The sequence below is a fragment of the Drosophila nasuta genome, chromosome 2L (assembly GCF_023558535.2).
Source record: "Drosophila nasuta strain 15112-1781.00 chromosome 2L, ASM2355853v1, whole genome shotgun sequence".
NCBI lineage: Eukaryota > Metazoa > Arthropoda > Insecta > Diptera > Drosophilidae > Drosophila > Drosophila nasuta.
This window is the reverse complement of record NC_083455.1, coordinates 27,205,952-27,227,043: the sequence shown is the minus strand read 5'-3', so window position 1 is coordinate 27,227,043 and position 21,092 is coordinate 27,205,952. Positions and strand designations below refer to the sequence as shown.

General features: G+C 37.5%; 1 protein-coding gene across 4 annotated transcripts in view; it reads left to right on the top strand.

Moving 5' to 3' along the window:
* The window catches only part of LOC132798280 (protein O-mannosyl-transferase TMTC1), a 61,003-nt gene extending 42,131 nt beyond the window's left edge, over positions 1-18,872 (top strand). For 2 of the 4 annotated variants that reach the window (XM_060810076.1, XM_060810075.1), the window contains 6 exons: positions 4,945-5,515; positions 6,410-7,229; positions 7,993-8,107; positions 16,583-17,054; positions 18,154-18,238; positions 18,313-18,870. In XM_060810076.1, the coding sequence (XP_060666059.1) occupies positions 4,945-5,515; positions 6,410-7,229; positions 7,993-8,107; positions 16,583-17,054; positions 18,154-18,238; positions 18,313-18,653 (2,404 nt within the window). In that variant the 3' untranslated portion in view covers positions 18,654-18,870. Of the gene's footprint in view, positions 1-4,944; positions 5,516-6,409; positions 7,230-7,992; positions 8,108-16,582; positions 17,055-18,153; positions 18,239-18,312 lie in introns of all 4 variants that reach the window. The other 2 variants (XM_060810077.1, XM_060810079.1) reach the window with 2 other exon arrangements.
* Positions 18,873-21,092: the final 2,220 nt, after the last annotated feature.

Below are 21,092 nucleotides of genomic sequence, written 5' to 3'. Positions count from 1 at the left end.
CTCCGTTGCCTCTGATGCTATGATATATTGTCTTCAACAAAAGCCAACCACAGTACTGTGCTCAGCTCTGCTCTGCTGGGTGTGAGTGCGTGTGTGTGTGTGTGTGAGCGAGTGTGTGTGTGCCTGTTGGTGTGTATAGATGACTCGAGTGACAATGCACAGTGGAGCAAATGGTTGTAACTGCAGCAAGCCAAGTGTTCTCAAATGGGACTTCAAAATCAACACACTTAATTATTCAGTTTAGTTCTTTTGAAGTTGTATTCCATTATTAATATACGTAAAGCAATTGACGTAAAGTAAAAATAAGTAAGAAATCTTCAGTAAAAGCAACACAGTGGGGTATTATTCTCAAAACATAACGAGTTAAGGTACTAAATTATACTGAATGCTATATTTGGTATATCAATATACTATTACATTCAATATACTGAATGCTATATTTTGTATATCAATATACTATTACATTTAATATACTGAATGCTATATTTGGTACATCAATATACTATTACATTTAATATACTGAATGCTATATTTGCTATACTTCTACATTCAAAGTAATGTATGCTATATTTGGTTTATCAATATATGTTACTATTACATTCAATACACTGATATTTGGTACATCAAGATACGAATAGATTCAATATACTATATTTGGTATATCAATATACTATTACATTCAATATAATGAATGCTAAATTTGGTATATTAATATAAAATTACATACAAAATACTGAATGCCATATATAAGATATCAATATACTATTATATTCGATATATTGAATGCTATATTTGGTATATCATTATACTATTACATTCAAAGTACTGAATGCTAGATTTGGTTTATCAATATACTTTTACATTCAATATACTGAATGCTATATTTGGTATATCAAGTGGTAGATTCTAGTAGTAGTAGATTTTAAAAATCAATTCCTTTGAAGTTCGAATATAAAGAATATCTAAGCTGAGCTATTGCTAATGAAATGCGCTTAAGAAGTGCATAATTCTTTATCATCCCAAAGATAAATATAAGTTTACATAAGTGTTTGCTTCACTGTGGCTTCTTGCCACTGCTGAACTGATTCCGACTGACTCAGCCTTGTGCCTGGCGGTGTCTCTGTCTACGGCTCTCCATACATATACGTAGATGTGGCAGCATCTACAGGCGACTGTCTCGTGTCTCCCATTCTCTATCTGGTTCTGGCTGTGGCTGCCTCTCCAGCAATGTCTCCGTCTCCTTCTCCGTCTCCGTCGACTGCGAGTGAAAAGCGAACGATAACGGCAGCTACTACATGCCACACTTGTAAGCTGCTTGAGTCTTGGCATTGTTGTTGCTGCTGCCGTCGTTGCTGTTGCTGCTGCTGTTGCTGACAAAGTGCCCCACCAGTGTTGCCTGTTGGTGGTGTTGATGTTTTCGTTGTTGTGCAACCAATGCCCTCCCCGCGTTCCCGTCCTCCCTCTTGCTTCAGATTCAGCTGTCCCTTCAGCCAGCGAGGAGTATTGCTATTCATTCACTAGTTACGATGATAAAGCACAAAAATGGCACTGCGGAAATTCTGCTGATGAGACGATAATGTTGACGCTGTCGTTGCTGTTCCCTCCTCTCTACCCCTCTCTCCCTCTCTCTTTCCCTCTCAGAAATTAAGCCGAAAAGCAACACGCAGCCCCTCCATATCCTCCTTGTTCCTCATGCCCCTCAAGGTATGCTACGAAAAATGCTTTTCAATATTTGCCAGCCTTTTCGACTTCAGCTTCAGCTTCAGCCTCAGCTCCAACTCGAACTTCAACTGGCGCTGCAGCTTCAGCTCCCAGCTTCAGCTGCCGCTTGAAGTCCTTGCAAATGAGGCGTACCATGATTTTTGTTGTGCACACACACACACATGCACCCACACATGCAACTACAGCTGCTACGTTCCATGCTCACTTTTTTGTATACCCTGCAACTATTATATTTTAAATGGACTGCGAAGGTATAACGAAAAGGTAGCAAAAGCTTAAGCTCTATATAATTTATAATTCTAGATTTCATTTCAATTATTAAATTAACACAAGTTTGATAGCTTGGCATTACTTACACAGAGAGAAACAAATGTAGATTTGAAAAAAATCAAGTATTAACTTAGATTTAAGATTTTGCCTTCTTAGTTCAATTTTAAGATTTTTCCATTCTTGAAACAAGATTATAATCTTCAATTAGGATTGTTTCATCTTTGCACTTGAGTCAAATTCAATATTATATCAAGTCTAATCTAGAATTTATCTAAAACGTTTGATCTGGATTTAAGACTTGACAATCTTGATTTAATTTTAGGATTTTTCCAGTCTTGAAGCAAGATTATAATCTTGAATTTTAAGATTTTTGAAGATTTCCGATTTTGAATTAAGTATAAACCTTCTTGGATGCAAATAATATTGCTTCATGGTTTTATTCTTTATTCTTGAAATATAATAAAAACTCACAATATATAAATAAAAAGAATAGTAAATGAATTTCTCTAACATTTTTCTATTCGAAAATATCAATAATAACTTTCGAAAATACTACCAAATGATATATAGCAAATACAACTATCCTTTTTTTCTCAAAGTTTTCTATTAATCAATCGTTCGATATATATTATAAATATTTATAGTGCCACCCAAAAATATTTCGTATGCTGTTGTTGTAGTCAAGTTTTCTACATGAAATTTCTCGATTATACGCTATACATATCTTATTTTTTTTTAAACATTTAAAGCTAACTTTAAAATCGTAGGATATTATCGTAGTCACCCATATTTTCAGCTGGCTTCTTCAGCTTTTGTGCGCTTCCGATAAGAATTTGTTTGCACTCGTTTACATTTTTGTGGCTGCCACACGTTGCAAGGCCAAAAAAAAGAGGAAGAAAATGCCAATTGAAATTGAAGTGCAGATGAGTGGCTCAAGTAATGGTTGCTGCTGCTGCTTCAGCTTCTGTTGCTGTTGCCCCACCAATAACTTGTGCACCCAATTTTAGCCACACACACACACATACATAACGAACACTCACACACATGTCCCATTCATGCATATAAAGAGGTGCAGAAAATGGAAAAAAGAAAACAGCAACAGAAAAGAAAAGAAAAGCAAAATTGACGCCATAAAAGCTGCCACAATAGCATGCTTCGGTATTCTATGTGAAAATAACGAAATATGAGTATTTCCGGCCAGCTGCTAAATAAAATATTCGTATTAAAATTGAAAAATGATTTTTTATGCAAACCCCGAACAACCAACCAAAAAAATAAGAGAAGCATGAGAAACCTTTCGAATCGAAATTATGAGAAATATTTCGCAGTTGTTGCTGTACATGAAGTTTGTCGATTATACGCTATACATATCTTATTTATTTATTTTTAATTCTTTCTGCACACACACACACACATACACATATACAATATATATTGAAAACAATTTGGTCCCTTTTGTTGCCTGCAGCAGAAAGCACAAAGAAAGGAAATAAAAGCGAACGAGAAGAGAATTTTTTGGTTGTGTTAACTTTTGAAGTTGTTTGCCACAAACCTAAAACTACAGCCCGCGGGTCAGTTAAGACCAAAGTAAACATTAAACACGAGTAAATCGGCCTCAGATGTCTGTTCATGCTCGACAAGAAAACGAGCTACGGGGTCAAACTTATCATCAAGCACTGCGATTGACAAATTTCCATTTCTTTATAACACGCATGTGAAACAGATCAATATAAATAAGTTAATCGTTAAGTTGTTAGACCAACTACCGAAGAAGTCAATGAGTAAATGCAGATTGTCTTTTTGTGAGATGATCATCGAAAACAGATGCTTCAAAAAGTTAAAGATTCCATATTTCTAACTAGGTTTTGCAGTTATAGAATCGTCTTGAAAATATTCAACATGATTGGCTTGATTCCTTGACGAATTTTATAAGAATTTTAATGTTTATAAAGTTTGCATTTTTCTAATGCCTTGTTTGCTTTTCTTATACGCAATTACATCAGCTTAAAAATAAATTATTGTAGGTATTTTATTTGCTATGAAATCTTTTCAAGTCAGCAGAAAATACATGCTAAGAATTCTCTTTTTTTTAAACCCAGTCTGAAATTCCATAAAACAGTGGCATTTTTGTATAGAGCAACATCAGTTAAAAAAATAAACGCTGTAAGGGTTTGGCTTGAAGTGAAGTGAATCTGGGTGGACAGCGTAGAAAGTGGGCTAAAGTTAATTAATGGCATTTACTGTGCAACGTTGAAAACTAATTATGCATAAAATGGCTTAGGTATTATTGCAAACCTACTATAAATTTCAAACTGTGCAACAATACGAACGAACAATGGCAACAACACCGAGAACACCCGGAGAACAACAGCAGCAGCAATGGCCTGGAACTGGCCTCACTCAAAGATTCGAAGAAGAGGGGAAGGGAAGTGTCGAGGGAGGAGGACAGAGTGTAGCTAGAAATCGATTAGAACAACAAGCAAAGGTACAACGGTGAGGCAATTACCAGCAAGAGCCGTTGACTTTCCTAGTGACAATGCAGAGAGAGAGAGTGTATGTGTGTGTGTGTTGCACAACAACAACATTAACAAGAGAAACGACACCAAGTGCGCCAACAAATCGGCAATTAATCAAGGCACACAGAGAAAAAAAAGGAAGGAAGAAGTGAAACAGAAAGAGAAGGAGAATGAGAGTTTGAATGTAGCTAGAAGGCAGACTATCGTCAGAGCTCTTGGCACTGCTCGGCAGCCCTTTTCAGCAGCTCAAGTTGCATGTGGCAGTAGCAGAGGCAAGACAATCCGAGGCCAAAATCCCTGGGCAAGCTTCGTTTGCTGCAATTAATCATTTTAATTAATAGGACAGGTGTGCCACAGGTTGTTGTCGCTGCTGCTGTTGCTGTTGTTTCGTAATGCGAGCTCATCTCTTATCCTTTCCCTTCTCTCTGGCTTGCAGACGCGCCATCTTGGGCAATGCGGATGTAACGGAAGCCAATAGGCCATCGCTGCTTCTTTGGCATGATTATTGGGGCACATCGCTGCTGGATGACGGTTCCCATGGCTCCTGGCGTCCATTGTGCGTGCTGAGCTTTCGTCTCGATTACCAGCTGGGACACGGCAATGCCTTCGTCTTCCATCTGACCAATCTGCTGCTGCATTGCCTTGCCACCGCACTCGTTTTGCTTGTGGCACACACGTTGCTGCCCCCGTCCCACGCCACACGTGTCGCCGCTCGTGTCGCCGCCGCCCTCTTTGCCACACATCCCATTCACACCGAAGCCGTTGCCGGTCTTGTGGGTCGTGCCGACCTCGGCGCCTGCATCTGCTGCCTGCTCTCGTTCTTGGTCTATCATCGTCACATGCAGCTCAGACCGCATGCCAGCTCCTTGATCCTTGCCATCGTCTTGGCCTTGGCAGCTCTGCTCTCCAAGGAAACGGGCATTGCAACGCTGTTGATCTGTGGCCTCTGCGATGTTGTGCGCGCCAAGCAGCAAGGAAGGCAACAGAAGCCCAGCGAAGCGGACAAGGTGAGCAAGTTCTTCTAATTTAATGATTTTTCTATTCTTTTGCTGGGTATATTCAGTTTCTATTTTAGGAATTATTTTATTTAAGGAATTAAAATTTATTGTGTATTATAACTCTGAGTCCAGCCATGGATGTAACAGGCAGAAGAAGCCATCTCCATTCATTTTTATATACCAAATATATTATTCGGTATATTTTAGTATTTTTTTGGTATATTACTTTAGAAAATTTTTAAGAATTATACTGAATTATTTTGTTATAGACTCGACACAAGAAGGTATCTCCAACCTATTGATATGTCAAACATAGCCTTCGGTATATTTTAGTATTTATTTGGTATATTTTAAGAATAATACTGCATTATTTTGTTTTAAGACTCGACACAAGAAGGCATTCAAAACTTATTGTTATACCAAATATAGCCTTCGGTATATTTTAGGATTTGTTCGTTATATTACTTTGGTATATTTTAAGAATAACACTGCATTATTTTGTTTTTTTTTTAAGAGGTATCTCCAACCAAATATATCATTCGGTATATTTTAGTATTTTTTAGGTATATATTAAAAATAAATCCGGACTATTTTGTTTTTAAAATCGACAGAAGGCATCCCCAACAGATTGATATACCAAATATAGCCATTGGTATATTTTTTGGTATATTAATTTGGTATATTTTAATAGTACCACAATATTTTGTATTTACAACAGACAGAATGTGACATTTCCAGCCTATTAATATGCCAAGTATAGTATTTTTCGGTATATTTTAGTATTTAGTAGTATATTTATTTGGTATATTTAAGGAAAAATACCGTATTATTTAGTTTTTAATGAATATCTCATCCTTTCTAACCTTTTTCTTTCATCCTTTGTTTACTTCTTCCATCTTACAGCATCGCTTTCGCTCCTTAAGCATACTTGGAATCGCGCTGCTCGCCGCCTTTTATTGTCGCCTTTGTCTTGTGCCGCGACCCACTGCAAACTTCTCAGCCGCCGACAATCCGACAGCTCATGAGAGTTGCTGGTGGACACGCACGTTCACATTTCTTCACCTGCCGGTGCTGAACTTGAAGCTGTTGCTTTGGCCACAAAATCTGAGCTTTGACTGGGGCATGGAAGCGATACCTCGCATAAGAACACTCTGGGATTGGCGCAACGCGTTCAGTGCGGCTTTCTATGGCACACTTTTAACTCTAACCTGCAAAGGAATGCGATTGCTGCTACCCAGTATTAACTATGTGGCTTACAATGTGGCAAGCATTGTCTTGTTGCTGTTGCAACGTTTGGGCGGCAGCAGCTGCAGCGCGTGGCAAGGACTCATCTGTGCCTGCAATCATCAGTTGATCTTTGGCAATAGAATCAATAGCAAACGCAACTCGAAGTGCTCTACAGCAATCGTTAACTCGACAATTCTCATTTGCATTGCTTTTTTGACGCTGCCTTTTCTGCCCGCCTGCAATTTGTTCTTCTACGTGGGCTTTGTGATTGCCGAGCGTTTGCTCTATCTGCCTAGCGTTGGCTACTGTCTGCTCCTTGGCCTTGGCTTTGGTCAGCTCTGGCACCGCTTTCGACGTCCCAGACAGAGGCGACTGCTTCTGTTTTGCCTTGGCTTGGTACTGAGCGCTTTTAGTCTGCGCACCGTGCAACGAAATCGCGACTGGCTTAATGAGGAACAGCTCTTTCGCAGCGCAGTGGCTATTAATCCACCAAAAGGTAAGTTATACTCAAAGCTAAACTAGCTTTAGAAAGCTCTTTAAAACTATATTCAAAGTCAGTTAATTATAAATTAGCTTTGTGAGTAACTTTACGAATTGGTTGAGTTTACATGATTATATTCAAAATGATTGAATAAGGCAATCACATTAGAAGAGAAGATACTTGAATAAGGTTGAAATTATTTAATTTGAGAACTGATCCCAAGTCTAGGCTAGTTAAACTCGAAGAAAAAGATTTGAAGTTAACTTTTCAGAGCTAAATTTTTACCTCAGAACTTTGTTGGCATGGTAAGCTAATAACAATATAGGTCACTCAACTTTTAAGCTATATTTCAACTTTTCTGAGGACAGTTAAATTCTATCTTTCTAAGCCTTACTTTTTGTTCAGTGACATTAACAGCAGGATTAAAATGTATTGTTTTTTCTTAAGAAAGTTATTAAAGCAAGCAAGCAATCAAGCAAGCTTAATAGATCAATTATAATCAAGTCAATAAACTGTTATAAGGAAATGTTATGTGAATAATGTAATAATAATGTAATCTCGACAAAGCTTAGCTTAGTCTACATCGAGCTCTTACAAGCTTATTATGATCTTTATCACTAAACTTAAAAACTTACTAAACATCAAATCAATGAACTTTTATGAAGAGAACTTTTATGTGAATAAGCTCTGTAAGCTCTACTTCTGTAAGCTTTGGATTGCGATCTCTCTCACTGAACTCTCAAGGTGAACCTAAGCCATATGTTTCTTCTGCTTGCAGCGCTGGGCAATCTGGGCAGTGTGCTGAGCTCCCAGGGACGCTACGAGGAGGCAAAGCTGGCGCTTCAAGCGGCCATCTGGCAACGGCCAACGATGGCGGATGCTCACTATAATCTGTAAGTAAACGAATCTTGGCACGTTCCACTCATCATAAGGCATGCAAATTGAGGCAAAATTCGCGCCTGCATCGCAATTTGGCCGAGCAAGAGACAGAGCCTGAGAGAGAGTTTTCTTTCGTTTTGACTGGGCAAAACCTGAATCCTCAAAAATGATGTCAGTTTTTGCTCGATGCCTTTTCAAAATTCAAAAGCTCAAAGTGAATGCTTGGACGTTGGGCGCGACCTTGGGGGGCAGTTAGTAGTAGCAGTTTTGTGTGGTCTGTGCAAACTCGCGCGCCTTTAATGCCAAAAAATGGCAGCTGCTTCTGTCCTCACTCACTCTCGCTCTTTCGATTGGCCACTTGGCAAAAACGTTTGGACAACATCTGAGATGTTGCACACCCCGAACGGCGACCGAAAAAAAAAGAAAGCTCTGCCCCCAGACCGCTGCGCGCATACAAATCAACTCAATGCGGATGCGGGCAGAGTTGGATAGCGCCAGGGGTCAACAGCGGGAGGACGAAGAGGAGGAGGGAGAAGGTTTCGAATGCGCAACGGACACACGGGCACATGTTCTGCATCTTTTCGATGGCAATTTGCATGCACTCGACAGCCATCAACAGCAAACAGTTGCCTGCTGGCTCTGCTTCTGCTGTGACTACAAGAACCGAGTAGTATTCAGGTTACTTTTTTTTTCCGTTCTCATCACTCGCGCTCTTACCAGCTTTCCTTTCACTCCATCCATCCATCCATCCATCTATCCATTGGCAGTAGCAGCACCCTAAACGATACAAGTACAACCTTTGAATGCGTGTTGTATTGCGCTCTAATCCCCTGCAGTAACGTATGTGAATGTGAATGCCATTAATTAGGTCATGCTGAATGCATCCTCCGACATCCTCCATCCTTTACCTTTCCCTTTGGTATTTATGCAACCAACGCGCTATCTAATCAGTGCTCCTTTGCCCTGCTCAAACATTAAAGTTGCTAGGAATGCGCTGCGATGGTAGCTAAACGATTCACATTTCATCTAAGGCAACTCTCAACGGTTTCAAGAGTGCTTAAAGCAAAAAAAAAGGGAACTCAAGTGCAAGCTGTGATCTATTGACAAGCAGAGAGCAGAGAGGGAAAATATTCCAATTGGGAAACAAAGCTCAAATAGAATATTACGAGTGTGTAAATTGTATTTTGATCGTATTAGAATACAAGCGTCAGCAACTAAGTCAAAGTCATAGATTGTAGAGTAGAATATTAATCAGAAGACAAAGTTATAGTTAGATTGTAGTGAAGAAATATTTGGGGAATGGAGAAAAACGTTTATATATGTCAAAATCTGTCTGAAGTACTTAAAATACCAAATTTTATCTGTTTGAGTAATAAAGCAAATATTCAATTTAAGAAGTAAGAAAGCTGCAGTCAAGTGTGCCCGACTGTGAGATATTCGCTAACTATTTCTAATAAAAGCAAAACAATGCGGTATAATTCGTAAAATTTACCAAATAAAATACCGCTAAAATACCAAAATATACCGAAGGCTATCTTTGATACATTGGTTGAAGTACCACGTTCGAAATATACCATAGTACGGCATTATTCTTGAAATATACCAAAAGGGCACTAAAATATACCGAAGACTATATTTCGTATTTCATTTAAGTACTACTTTGGAAATATACCATAGAGGTTAAAATATACCAGATTGTTTTGTATACCAATGAAGTGCTTCAATCGAAATATACCTTATAGGTCAAAATATACCAGAAATCCGATTTCTTCTACTTCTACAATGTTTATCCGATCGCAATAAAATTCTCAGAAATCATAATCATTTTTTCGTATTTTCAACATTTATAAACATAAAGAAATTCTGTTATATCACATATGTATTTAACTTTAATGAAGAAATCTTTTTTCTACTTGACCTAAATCGAGCTCAACTAATTGCCACTGAACTTAACCAATTTAAATATAATTGACACTAGTCATTTCCATTTTGTGCAAAATAAATGTCTGACAAGAATTCAGCTTATGGAAATACTTGGAAGCTTAAATTTATTACAACATCAATTGGCATTTGCAGCAGTTGATACAAAGAGCTGGACACTCGCAGCGACAACTGCTGACGCTGCTTGACTCTTTTGGGGTCAATGACATTGATGCTTATCTCACCGCAGTCCGAGAATAGCGCAGGCAACGCAGGACCGCCCGCTAGTTCCCCAATGGATAAGCATGCCTGCACATTATACACCCAGCAAGAACTCTGCGCCCTTTCCCTTTGCCTCTTCCCATTCCAATTCCCTTTCCCCTTTAGCCAGTTGCTCAACGAGCTTGACATATGAGCGCAAGAGCGAGAGTCCTTTTGAATATGCAGCTCGACGTCATTTTCAGTGAGTCCTTGCCCTGGCAAGCCAAGCCAAACCAAGCCTTGCCTGGGCAATGCTCATACGCCCCGTTGTCATTGTCATCATTGTTGACACTCTCAGTTGTTGTTGTTGTAGTCGTTGTTGTCGCCCCCTCTTATTGTTGATTATTGTGTTTGACATAATAGGCTTTACGCTCCAAAAAAAAAAAAGAGTCGAGAAAGACGAAATAAAAAGCGTAGAAGAATCATCAACAGAGGAAGGCAAGAAATCCTTTCGCTTTGCTTCTTTGGCAAATTGTAGGAAAATCCCTTTTCGTTTGCTTGCCAACTTTGTGTCTCTACAACAACAACAACAACGACCACTGCTATAAGACGAGAAGTGAAATGCAAACTGAGCTCGGCGACAGCTGTGCGCCCAATACAAATAATTGCAGACGACTCCCGGGCGGGCAACCGCAGCAAACAGCAGCAGCAGAAGCAGTAGTAGAAGCGGCAGCTTGGCCAACTACCTTTGGTCGTAACACATAAAGACTGTAATCACATCTAGCATATAATACCCCACTACCCCCCTCTCTCTCTCTCTCATGTAGTTACCGCCTGCTGTGGCTCAATTGCCTTCGTTTAGAAACAGAGCGTAAAAGATGCATGGGGAAAAGTCAAGAGAGACAGCATTCAAAACAAAAGAAACAAAAAGCAAACTCAACTTTGAATCGACGATGCGTAATTACACTGCACCAAATAATGACTGCCTAACTGACGAAAACGTCTAGAGTTACTTAACAGACTTGCGTAAGTCAAAACAAATGCTTCTAGTAGTTCTGATTATTGAATATGCTTTAAACAACTTTGAAAGTTTCTTCACGCTTTGATTATGCTTGTTTTAGATAGCTTGTTAACTAAATGAAGAGCTTTGCAAACTTTCTTGCTATAATAATATACATACATATATACTGAAAGATCTAACAAATGTTAGCGATAGTCAAAGCCTTAATCAACTTTAAATGCTTATTCGCACTTTGATTATGCTTGTTGTAAATGGTTGTAGGATTGGAAAACATCTGTATTTAAGACCTACCAATCGTACATTATTTCTGCTTGCTGCTTGAAATTCGATTCGCCGCTTAACTAAGAGCTTTATGAATCGACTTTGATTGCAAAATTTCATCAACTTTAAAAGCTTCTTCGAATATTGACAATACTTGTTGTTGGATTTATTTATAACATAGCTAAACTAAGAGCTTTGAGCTTTAGTTAAACTTCAATATAAGTTGCTTAAAGCTGATGAAAATATAATCTAATTATCTTCGTGAGTAAAATCTCAAATCACGTTAGAAAACATCTGCTTTTAAGACCTATCAAACGTACAAAATATCTACTTATTGGAAATGGTTCGATCCATAGCTTAAGTAAGGGCTTAGTGCATCACCTTTGAAAGCTATAAGAGCTTAAAAAACTTTCTTCCGCTATTAATAATTCTTTCTACCTTTTTGTTAGACACAAAAGCTTTAATCAGCTTTGAAAGAATCTGTGTTTCGTACTTTGATTGTATTTGTTTTAAATTACTTGGTTTATAATTATTATACTGAGTTATTAACAATTTGCTGTATATAGACATTATTTCTTCTAAGTGCAATGAGTTTATTTGCTTATTATATTCTAAGTCAAAGTAAAATAAAGCTTTAATATCGCCCGAGAGCCGTATCTACATAAACAGTTTAAGACATACGAAAGCAACTTTAGAATAATATAGAAATCTATTTAAAGCTTGCCAACAAACACTTATTATAGAAATGTGTTGGGAGTCTTTAAATTTCAAATAATGTCAACGACATAAAAGAGAGAAGCGCGAACTTCATAACTGCTAAGGCTTCAAGTTATTAAGTTGGCTCAAAGCGATACCCGATCCGCCCCACAAGGCTGTCACAGCAAAGCACAGAGCGAAGCACAGAGCACGGAGCTAAGTAAAATAAAAGTTGCAGAGGCAAGTTGAAGCCAGATCCTAAAAAGGCGCAGAATTCATTTCAGCGTTGTGCTGCTGAAAAGTTTAAGACGCTTTTCTCTACGCTTTACTCAATGCCGGGCCAGGGCACTTGAACGTCGTGATATTGGCTGTTAGCTGTTGGCTGTTGCCTTTGCAGCTTATCGAAAAGTTGCCCTGATTGAATTCAGTCACCAGTCGCCGCCTTCTGACCAGTTGCATAATGCAACAGCGTCGCTCTCTCTCTCTTTCGTTGTTGTCGACTAATCTGAAGAGTCAAGTTGGGTCGCATTTCCATAAACGCGACGGTACTTTAAAGCTGCCAAGTAATAAAAAGCAAGCTCCTCAGAATGTCACATTTCCGGCGTCTAATCGAAAATCAATGTCAATATTGCCACCCCACGTCGACGTCATCACAAAGTTGCCGCTGTTGGTGGCATGCAACGCGGATAAGCAGCTGTTTGTACATTATTTACTCGTAAAGCCATCAATAGTCTCGCACACCTTAAAGCGCTCTACCACAACTCCCGCTTCCCATCATTCTACCGAGCAGCTTGCCAGTCAACTGTCATGGATTTATTGTGTTGCCGCTGTGTGTGTGTGTGTGTGTTGGGATGCTGTGATTTTTAGCTGTAGCATGCCACATCAAAGCGGCAGAGAGTACACGTCCTACAAGTAACAGCGCAACCAAACACCAAAACCCCAAAAATCACTGAGCTGTATAATTCGATTTCTGTTTTTCACTCTTTTCTCTCTCTCCGCCTTTTTTTTTCCTCCTTTTCCTCTTTCACCTGCCAAAAGGGAGAAACAGACAAAGATAGAAGAGGGGGCAGAAGGGGTCTAGCGTTGTGAAACAACATTTTTGGTTCTCTATATTGTCGAATAGAATCGAATAGAATAGAACGTGCACTAGTCGTATACTCAATATTCAGTTGAGCAAATCCATCCGTTGTTCGACTGCAATTCGCATGCATTCACTTGGCTCGCTTCGTTTCGCTTCTGCTTCTCTTTCTATACCTCTCTCTCTCTCTCTCTCTTTCTGTATTCGCTATTGGCATTCCTATAGTTGTGGACCAAGTGGGGCAGATGGAGGGGGGGGGCAGCGGCTACATTTTACATGGAATCTCAATGGGTTGTTGCTCGACGATAAACAAATTTTAAACAAATGAAAAAAAATGCAATTGTAACTGCTGCACAGCGAGGGTAAATTGTAAAGTTTACTGCCAAGTAGAAAGCAAACTAAGCTAAGCTAAGCAAGTTAAGCAAACAAATTTGTAATCAACAGTAAAGTTAGAGATAAATATCAGCAAATGGAAATTATACAATAAATAGATTGACTTTATTTACAATTTTCATTTGCTGATAACTATCAAACATTTTACTGATGAACAAATAGACTTTACTCTGATTGAATGAAATTAATAATTTCATTGCTTAAATAGCTATTAATTCAAATATATTATATTTTTAAAACTATTAAGAAAGAGACTGCAGAAATTCCTTCAAAATTAACCAAAAACTTCAGACTCCACCAGCTAATAAACAAAAAGGCAACAAAAATTGTAAAGTCTGCAAAAATTCTTTAAAATTTGTTTAAGAGACTTCAAAAAAGAATGAAAAGAAGTAGAAATATTAATTAATACTATTAAAATGCAACAATATAATATGAAGAAAGCTTGAGCAAGAAAAATTAGTCTCTTTTAATTGGGAAAAGAATTTCATGGCAACAAAATTATATAAGGGAAATAACAAACACCTGAAGTCTCAGACAATTTATTTAATAATATTAATCTCTAATGAAAAATCATTTTAAATATGTATGTCATATGTTGAAATAATTTAAAAATCGTTGAGTTCAGAATATTAGTATTATATAATACTATTTAAATCCAACAAAACGAACGAAAGATTGTGTATGAATAAGAGACTTTTTTGATTGGGAAAGAAATTCTCCTTCAACAAAAATATGTAAGAATACTTTTAGAGAAATGGGACTACTAAAGGTCTCAGAGAATGTATTTAATTATCGTATCTTCTAATTAAAATATGTGAAAAAGAAATTTAGAAAAAAAATTCAAGTCTGCGAAGAAATTTTTTAAAATTTATCGTTGACTTCAGAATATTAATTAATATTATTTGAATGAAGCAACACAAAGAAATTGAAGCACCAGAGAAATGAATCTCTTTTGATTGGGCAAAGAATTTCCTTGCAACAAAAGAGCAATGCAAATGGAAAATGAAAATCTGCTGTCAGTTTGATATTTATACTTAGAATAATATTGCGAATCACACATGTGTGTGTGTGAGAGTGTGTGTGACAAAACTATTTGAATTGGCCCTCTTGTTGATTTTATGGACTTCTTGTCGCAACTCAACACGAATTTTAGAACGCGTCGTTTGTTTGAATAACTTGCTGTTGTTTTTATTGTTGTTGTTGTTTTCGTTCGTATTGTTGTTTATATTTTTGGTGTTGTTGTTATGGTTGGGTGTTGTGCAATCTGTGCTCGGGTTTGTTTTGTACTGTTTTGTTACGTTTTAGCTGCAAATAAAATGCATCCTTTATTTAAAAGCACTTATTCATGCATATACGAACTTGTTGTTTATATTAAAAACCCAGACCAGACCAGAGAGATTCATATGAATACGTCGAGTGTGTCTCCCTTTCCCTTCCACTTCCCTCGCTTTCCTCATTCATTCCTACATTGATTCAGGTAGTATTTGTTTAGCCCACCCGATAGACTTGGCAAATTTCGTACATCTATGTGCACTTTAGAGCTGTCTCTTCCGCCCCCCTTGTTCCCCCCATTTTCATCTCGACCATCGTCAGCTCCCTGGAGCGTATTCTGTTAATTAAATGAAGCCAACGATAGAGTGCGGTTTTGCGGGGGAAAGAATGGGAGTGGGAGCGGCAAAAGCCAAGTGAAAGCCCAGTGAAAATACTTGAAGGTCAACACATTTTCAAGTATTTTCAGCGAACATTGCAATTAGAGCAGCGAAAGCCCCAGCGAAACCGCAGCAAAACACAGCCAAAGTTAATTTACTCTGCGACTCAACTCAACTCGACTCGACTCAACAACACGCCTTTCCTCGCCTCGCCTGGGCACACTGTTATGCTTAGTGCCAGGCGAAAGGGTCCAATCTCGACGATAAGTAACTGTTTACTGCTTTTTTCACTCCTCCACTTTTGCATTTCTAACAAGTTTCACTTCTTTCTACTTAACTGCAAGCGCACAACTATGGCAGCGCTTTAAAAAATACATTTTCCCTTGGTTGTTCTCATAATGAAATTCGCGCGAATATGGAAAGTTATTGCTTTGGTGAAATTGTGTTTCGTATGCATGTAAATATCAAATAATTTCAGAAGATTTCTATTCTCTTATTGGGTAGTTTGAAGTTTAAAATATGAAGTAATAATAGAAGGGAATAGAAGAAATTTAAAATAGTATTGTAATACTCACTCAGCAGATAAAGTTTCTTTATATAAATTGATTTAAAGTTGTTCATATTTATAGCCATTCAATTATGAAAGTTTAACACTTTTCTGAAAAAAAAGTATTAAAAGCAGTTTAAATAATATGCATATTTTGGAATAAAAGTAAATAAAGCAATATCCTTAATTGACAACAGCAAAACAGCTTGATATTAACTTTGAAATATTCTAAATTAATATACCACAAAATTCTAAAAGCATACCAAAGGCTATATTTGGTATATTGATATACTACAACATTTAAAATATGCCCGGTACATACATTTCCTCACACAAATTAATATACCACAAAATACTAAAAATATACCAAAGGCTATATTTGGTATATTTATATACTACAACATTTAAAATATGCCTGTTTTATAAATTTCCTGCAGGCACTAAGTTATGATATCCTTCTACCCTATAAAAGGGTATACAAATTTCAAGTGTTATAATTATCTTAAATATGCATATTTGTTTCTCTTTTTAATTTTACAATTTATAAAGAATTGTATATTAATTGGAAATTCTCATTTTATAAATGAAGATAAGATTTCATACCTTTATTTTCATCACATTATTTTGCTTCCGTGATCCCCCAATTCATTTCTCTTAACTCTACACTGAGAAATTTCCCCCTTGCAACATTTCTCAGTGAAAATATTTGCTGCATACTTTCAGGGGCTGGGTGCATCAAAAGCAGCAGAACTACAGCAGCGCAGTGAACTGTTATCGACGAGCCATTCAACTGCGTCCACAGCTGGCAGTGGCATATCTCAATCTTGCCACATCGCTGCTGGCTGGCAACTCTAGTGAGGAAGCTGCTGCAGTGCTGCTGATGGGCGCCAGGTTGCAAGGACGCGGCGTACGCGATCGCAAGGCGCACTTGGAGGCGCGTCATAGCGCTTACTTGCAGTTAGCTTCACTTCAACGTTCGGTGGACAAACGAGAGCGAGCAGTTGAACTGCTGAATGAGGCGCTCGCCTTGCCACAAAGTGTGGTTCAACGCGCTGAGCTGCATCAGCGTTTGGCTGTGTTGCATGCCGAGCTGCAACAATGGCCGGCAGCCGAGGAGCAACAACAGCAGGCGCTGCAGCTGCAACCCACTGAGAGTGGCATCTATGTCCAATATGGACAATTGTTGGCCAGGAATGTGAGTAAAATAAAGAGAGTCGTTGAGAGACGACTTTTTAATGTTCTAGTTATGTTTTGATTAAATGATTCCATTAGCAATTTACATTCTTGCATCGATACACTTTGATTGAAATTCCTTCTTTTAAATAAACAAAAAAGATTGAAAAATCCGACACACGAACTTAAGCATCATTTTGAATTGTGAATGTGTTGTACAAAACTTTTGAAATTCAATGCCTGATATATAAATGAACTGTATCTTAAAGCAAACAAAAGAAACAAAAAGGAAAACCACAGTTGAGTGTGCCCGGCTGTGGGATACCCGCTACTCATTTTGTATAAAACTATAATCCAAAAATATACCACAAAGATACTAAAATATACCAAAATCTATACTTAGTATATCGATATATAGTTTTGCATTCCAAATAATATCCGCTACCAACTTTAAATAAAACTTTATTCTAAAAATATACCGCAAAAATACCAAAATATACCGAAATCTATATTTGGAATATAGATATATAGTTCTACATTCTTAATAATATCCGCTACCCACTTTAAATAAAACCTTATTCTAAAAATATACCGCAAAAATACCAAAATATACCAAAATCTGTATTTGGTATATCGATATATAGTTCTACATTCTTAATAATATCCGCTACCCACTTTAAATAAAACCTTATTCTAAAAATATACCGCAAAAATACCAAAATGTACCGAAATATATAGTTGGTATATTGGTATAATACTACATTCTAAATAAAACCATAAATTACAAATATACTGCAAACATACAAAAATATGCCGAAGTCGATATTTGGTATATCGATATAGTTCTATATTCTAACATAAATAAAAAGTGTTTCCATTGAACATACATTTCTTTATCATCATATGAAATTGTCTTGTCTTGTTGTCTGCCAAATTGCAACATTTTTTTCCACACAAATCTTTTTTTTTATGTTTGCTCTTTTTGTTTGTTTGCTGTTTTTGTTTCAATGATTTGTATCCTTCAATTAAAATATGCCAGTTTATCGAAAGTTGTTGAAGACATTTAAAAATCGCCCACTAAGTTTGCTAAACACTTGTTTCAACCTTCTTTAATAATGCAGCGCAGCCGCAGCGCAGAAGCAGAAATGTGGTTCAAACGCTCGCTGATGGTGTCGCCTCTGGAGGCCAGCGTGCATCATCATTATGGTAAGCAGAGCAACATCATTTTGGCCAGCTAACACACAGACACACACACACTGAGTCACTCCATCGCTTTACAGCTGAATTCCTGGAGCAACAGCTGCGGACAGAGGAAGCACTCGTCTATCGGCTGCGTGCCACCTCGCTGGCACCGCATAATTATGCGCTACAAGCGGCTGTGGCAGATGCACTGCGTCTGCTGCATCGTCTGGATGAGGCGGAGCTGTGGTATCGTCATGCGGCCGCGTTGCATCCGCAGGCAGCGCATGCACACGCCAATCTCGGCGCCATGCTGCAGATGCGTGGCCTACGGCAACAGGCGGTTGCATGCTATCGCAAGGCCTTGCAACTGCAGCCGAACCATGCCACAAGTCGCATCAATCTGGCTAAAATGAATGTCAACATTGATGCCAAAACATAACAAGCAACCAACCAACCAACCAACCAAAGAGGCCTTTGCAAAGCGATTCAAAACAAAGCAAGCTAGCTAGATACGAAAGTAATTAACAAAAGTTCAAAGCGAAGAAGAAAAGTCTGTTGCATTTACAATTCATTTTCAATAAATATATTTATACATATTTTCTGATACTTGAGTGTAGTTTTTCTAATCACACATATTATTCATAGGAAATCATAAAGCAATTAAGAAGCTCAACCATTAAAATGCAACAGGTAAGTTTTCATTGTTCTCCCTTAGGCTCTAAGGTAATAAGCCTAAGTTCAAAGTGAAATCCGAAAAGAAACTTACACAAAGTCTATACAATTTATATGATTTAACATTTTTAGAAAAGGCTTCAAGCATGTGAAGTTGCCTAACGAATCTCGCAGCAATTAAGAATAAAGATAACATTTACTCATTAGGCTCCAATCTCTCTAATTCAAATTTATCAACGAAAGTTTAAATTGAAGCAGGCAAATTTATTACACGTCACTTTTTAGCAAACTATTTACTTTTGTGCATCTTTTATAAAGTCAAAAGAATCAATAGCAATGAAGCAACATAACACTTTTAAGGTAAAAGATGGCATTTATCCTTACATTTGGATGATATAAGCAAAAGTTCAAAGTGAAATCTGCTTATGACAGACAAAGTCAATACAATTTATAGTTTGAATAAAAATATGAATTAACATTTTTAGAATAGTTCTAGCTTTAGCTCTATAGCCTATGTACAAAGTTTCCTAAGGAATCAAGCAGCTCATAAGAATAAAGAAAACACAAAAGCTTATCTTATTTATTCATATAACAATTAATATGCGCAAGTTAAGATCAATTTCATCCTTAGGTTTTAATACCATAAACGAAAGTTCAAAGTGAAATCTGGGAAGGAAACATACAAAGTCTATAGCTCTTACTATTTACAGTTTAAATAAATCTGTAAATTTACATTTTCAGAGATATATTTAGGTATGCAAAGGAATAAAAAATGTAATCAAAAAATTAAGGAACAATAAATGAAGAAATTATTTAGAATTATTAGGATTTAAGTTATATTCTCGAATGTTATCTAAGATGAAAGAAACTACTATAAATATAATTCATAATAGGCAAAAGGCAAGTCAACAATTTTCCCTTCAATCGATTGAATTTTGTAATGACAGTTGTAAGAAAACAATTTACATATGCCAATTATAAGTGGCTTAATAAAAGTATTTAAAGTTTTCAAAGATTAGTTGTCAACATTAAACTAAAAAAGCTATGTTGGTGCTTGATACACATCAAGCATATTTGGAATAAATATTTGTATTCTATATTTATTGAAGAACAATAATAATTGATAGATCGCTCAGCTTGACAGCGAAATTGATAAATAAATTTTAAGTATCTGTTTAAGTTTCGTTCACTTACTTCTGAACAGCTTTTGGGACTGTCAATTGAATGTAATCTTAATGCGACAAACGCTTGAATCTCACATTAAATTTGAAGTTGTTGCTAAGCATTTAAGAAGGCCATAAATAGTTAAGTAAATTGCCAGCGACCCGCCTCCGAAAAATTTGATGTGAAAATGTCAATCTGTTGCCGAGTCATTCAAAGGTAAGAGCAGACACACTCCAACACACACTCCAACACACATACACACACAAAGTGAAACCCGCACAACAAATTACGAGAATATCCCATATTATGATGTTCTTTGCATTTCATCTCGCAAACCAGGTGACAACCGAAGGCTCAGACAAAAGCCATGCACAAAACAAGAGCGGAGGGACAAATGACAGACAGTTAGATAGACAGACAAAGAGGCAGACAGACAGACGTTGGGCGATGTGATAATATCAAGTGGCATTGCCAAAAATACAAAGAACTAAACACAGACCCAAAAAAACCGCAATGCCAGAGAGGAAGAGAGTGAGGAAGAGTGTTGGCTTGGGTTCCATTCTAGGAATAGTTTGTATGTGTGTGTGTGAGTGTGCTCACTAAGCATTAAAAATGATAATTAAATTTTCAACAATGAAAGCGAGTTGAGAACAAGGACGCGCTCCACTACATATCGCACATAAAGCTCTTAATCATAAACATGCGCCGGCACTTCACCTCCCCCCTTCTCATGCTCCTCCTTCACTTTAGCTGGCGGACTGCTAAGCATATGCGCATATAAATTAACATAGACACCCGAGTATTTAATTAAAATTCCATCAGCCCACAAACAAACAGAGAGAGTGAAGAGAGAGTAGAGAGGGGAGGTGGATGATAGGTAGATAGGTAGGCACAACATTTCAGCGCTAAGCCGAGTTGCCGAGTTTGGCTGCAGGGCAAAGCCACCAAAAACCACACGGACACACAGAGATGGAGAGATGTTGAGAGAGAGACAACGCTTTGGAATCTGTGAAGTGCGCCTCGGGCTGGCGACATCGGACCG